This window comes from Etheostoma spectabile, chromosome 9 (assembly GCF_008692095.1).
Source record: "Etheostoma spectabile isolate EspeVRDwgs_2016 chromosome 9, UIUC_Espe_1.0, whole genome shotgun sequence".
Taxonomy (NCBI): Eukaryota; Metazoa; Chordata; class Actinopteri; order Perciformes; family Percidae; genus Etheostoma; species Etheostoma spectabile.
Genome location: NC_045741.1, coordinates 9,437,354 through 9,441,414, shown reverse-complemented (window position 1 = coordinate 9,441,414; position 4,061 = coordinate 9,437,354). Strand labels below are relative to the sequence as shown.

General features: G+C 43.6%; 1 protein-coding gene across 2 annotated transcripts in view; it reads left to right on the top strand.

Annotated features, from left to right (window-relative positions):
* The window catches only part of b3galt2 (UDP-Gal:betaGlcNAc beta 1,3-galactosyltransferase, polypeptide 2), a 24,714-nt gene extending 22,282 nt beyond the window's left edge, over positions 1 to 2,432 (top strand). For both annotated transcript variants that reach the window (XM_032527100.1, XM_032527101.1), the window contains exon 2: positions 589 to 2,432. In XM_032527100.1, the coding sequence (XP_032382991.1) occupies positions 939 to 2,258 (1,320 nt within the window). In that variant the 5' untranslated portion in view covers positions 589 to 938 and the 3' untranslated portion in view covers positions 2,259 to 2,432. The remainder of the gene's footprint in view (positions 1 to 588) is intronic.
* The last annotated feature ends 1,629 nt before the right edge of the window (positions 2,433 to 4,061 follow it).

The following is a 4,061-nucleotide window of genomic DNA, read 5'->3' as shown; positions in this document are numbered from 1 at the left end:
TGTTCATATTTTGTTGAATTCAGAGATAACCACAAAAAGGAGTAAATGTGTTGACTTTGTTTTATTTGAGTTTGTTTTAATGATAATAATAATCCCTTACCCTTTTGAAACCAGTTGTGGGCCTGATATTATTATTATATCACAAGGGAAAAAGGTGAATTTAAAAGAAACCATTTTATGTTTTACTACATTGTACAAAAAAATAGAAAATAACATTTAGTATTAGTTTAACTGATCATTTGGAGATTTATTTATACAGGCACTTAAAGATATACCGAAGTAAGCTAACAAACCCAATAGCTACTTTCATTTACCTGGTAAGGGTCCAAAGCGCTACACTTAGTGGGCACCACATCCACAGAAAGCTCTAATTGGGACTTGTGTATCTGGAAGGAATTAATTCAGAAGTGATAGCGTCAAAACAAACCATAAATAAAATGATTAAGAAATGTGCTCGATTTTCTCCACAAGTGGAATAAATACAGATCTGCAACTCAGACAATTGACATGTGGCTCACTGCCAATGATTGAGGTGCTTTTCAGACCGCTGGCAAAACAGTTTCTCTGTTTCTTTTTTTCTCTTTTCAGATTAGAGAGAGCAAACACAGAGGAGGTGACCCTTATCATATCCTAAAGGGGACAAGACATAGAGCATGACCTTGTGTTTGTCTACATTGCCAAAGAAGAGCCAAGGAGAAGCCTTCATGGCCAGAGTATCATCGCCTTCCTAGCTCCATCAGGAGCCCTTTTAACCCTGCTGCAAGCTGCACTGGGGGGCTCAAACGTTCCCCTGACTCCACCAGGAGACTCACTCCAACCCAAGTGCCAGCTCAGATAACCCTTTTGACTGTTGGCAACCACATGTTTGAGGTGACTGTGTGTGACCGCCGCCGCCCATTCTCGAGCAGCAGCAGCTTCCTGCGACCCCTATCCGCACCATGCAGTGGAGACGGCGGCACTGCTGTCCTATCAAGATGACCTGGACCGTCAAGCGTTCACTCTTCCGGACCCATGTGGCCGGCCTCCTCTCGCTGGCTCTGCTCTTCACCCTCTTCTTGTTTTTCAGCCACCAGGACTGGTTGCCGGGACGCAGTGGGCCCCGTGAAAACCCACTGGCATACACCATCAGGGGCTTCCGCAGCCCAAAAGGAGAAGCCAACCAGAGCAGCTCCCTGAGGAGCCTGTGGAGAGAGACCGGGTATGTAGCGCCAAAGCCTCTGCTCAACCTCAGTTCTCAGCAGGCGGATGGGGCAACGGGGGAGGCAGCAGGAGGGGGAGGAGGAGCCAGGATGGGCGTGATGGGGCTCGGGGACTCCATGAGCACTAACAACAGTTTACACAAGGAGATGGGTGTCGGAGGGAGGCTCAGCGCTCAGCCTTACCGCTACATCCTGAACGAGCCCTTCAAGTGCAGGGACAGCACGCCCTTCCTCATCCTCCTCATCGCTGCAGAGCCCGCCCAGGCCGATGCCCGTAACGCCATCCGCCAGACATGGGGGAATGAGAGCATAGCAATGGGCCTGGGGTTTGTTCGTCTTTTCCTGCTCGGCACGGGAAAAAGCTCAGATACCTACCTGCAGAGCAGCATAGAGGAAGAGAGCCGCGTTCACCACGACATCATCCAACAGGATTATCAGGACACTTACTACAACCTGACCATCAAAACCCTGATGGGCATGAACTGGGTGGCCACCTATTGCCCACACGCTTCTTATGTGATGAAGACAGACAGCGACATGTTTGTCAACACTGAGTATCTTATCCAAAAGCTGTTGAAGCCCGAATTGCCGCCCAAGCAGAGATACTTCACCGGCTACCTGATGAGGGGCTATGCACCAAACCGAAACAAGGACAGCAAGTGGTACATGCCGCCGGAGCTGTACCCAAGCGAGCGCTACCCCATATTCTGCTCAGGCACGGGGTACGTGTTCTCAGGGGACATGGCCGAGCTGATCTACCAGGCCTCGCTCAGCATACGCAGGCTGCACCTGGAGGATGTTTACGTGGGGATCTGCCTGGCAAAGCTGCGCATCGACCCGGCGCCCCCTCCCAATGAGTTCCTCTTTAACCATTGGCGGGTGTCGTACTCCAGTTGTAAGTACAGCCACCTGATCACATCCCATCAGTTCCATCCAAATGAGCTCATCAAGTACTGGACCCACTTGCAGAGCAACAAGCACAACGCCTGTATCAACATCGCAAAGGAAAAGAACGGCAGGTACAGACACCGAAAGTTTCATGGAGAGAGGCCTCCATGATGCATCCTGGGACTACCCACCACTTAAAAAAAAAAATCAAGATGGGCGCACTGTAACTCAGCCCGTAGAGGGCATTTTGAACTCAGCACTATTCACTATATGGGGAAAAGCACATTGTTTTTGGTATTGTGTACAGTTGATGATCCAAACTATTTTTTTAATTTGAGAAAAAAATGTTAAGTAATGTAAGTCTGTTGAGCTATTTCTAAAAGGAAGGTTGTCTGTGATGTGGAGCATGCACAAAAAGTGCTGCGGCCATTTAAGAGTGGTGGTTATGATAATTCAGGTGTCAACAGAAAGGTGGTGACGGTAATTCATGCTATAGTTAATGTGAAGGCTCTTATCTGAATTGTAGTACAGTATGTCACACTCTTCAAATCAAAAAAAAAGGAAGACACAATTGTGTTTACAGAAAAAGGGAGATGCACATGTGTTTTGTAGAAAGTTGCAGTACACTACCTAAATATGAATGAAAGTATCTTTGACGTTGACCAGTTATGCTGCCCTGTTCCTCAGTGTGTACGTTACAGATTTATCAAAGAAGGCAACTCTCAAGAGATTAATCTTTTTATTTATCTGTCATATACAGTATTTTGTTTTAAAAAATCTAAATGAAAGCACTCACGTCACGTCAAAGATGACTGAGATTGTATTTTTTAAAGCTTTACATTGAGTATTACTCTGCACTTGAGCAAATGTTCAATGAAGTAATTAACAATTAAATGTTCTGAACTCATTTTCTTTGCAGTTGTGTGTGTGATTTATCTGGGCTTCTGTTATACATTCATGCACATATAGTATCATTTGTACTTTCAAGTCATAGGAAGCAAATATAGGGCCGGGACTTAAATCAATATTAATATTACCTTATATTGACTTTGAGTGGACTTCCAGTGTGAGGATTTCTGATGACATTACAAAATGTAAACTGGTGAGACACCTCACAAAAATGACTCAAAATGACCAAACATTATGCTAGCTTTTGGTGTAGTATTTCTCCATGTACTGTTAGCACATATAAATAAAAACAAAGTACTAATATTTACAAAGGATTGGCAGTTGAATTTAACATAATGTGGGTCACCCTATACAATTATTTTGGCAGCCTAATATGAGAGCTTGTGTTGCTAATGACATCATGGTTACATAGTTGATTGCTGTTAATTTGATGGCGCTAAATATATTCGCTAGCAACCAATTAACACATTACATAAGTCACTTGCTTTTTTAAATGATTCAGTGAATCACTAGTTTGAAACTGCAGATTAAAATAGTGATGGATTGACGAATAGTCCAGGATCCTTTACTCTACATGCGGTTTGAATAATGTGGTTAAAAAAAAATCCTTCACCTCTTCTTCTTCTCTTCTTTCCTCACATCTTTTCTAAATTGTTTCCCCTTTAATGCCAGCGGTGGTTGCGTTGTTACTGAACAGTCATGCCATCTTAACAACACACTGTAATTGTGAACAAACCAGGCAAATAATGTGTATTTTCTACAAACATGAGCATGATTGTTAATAAAAGGTAATATTGTATTCAGTGGACCTTGGAGACATGCATTAACTTCCAAAGAGAAAAAGTAAATCGTTCGGAGAAGTTTAGGCCAGGCAGAAAGAATGTGAAGACAATCAGGCTAGAGTGTTGAGAAATGAATTAAACATTGAACTGTTCAGTGTCCCCGGGGGAACATAAAATACTCGGCTGCAAAACACCCCAGTTTAGATTTTAATTAAAAATGAATGCAAATGATTTTGATCCAGATGGAACTGCCTGTTCAAGTGTGTGTGTGTGTGTGTGTGTG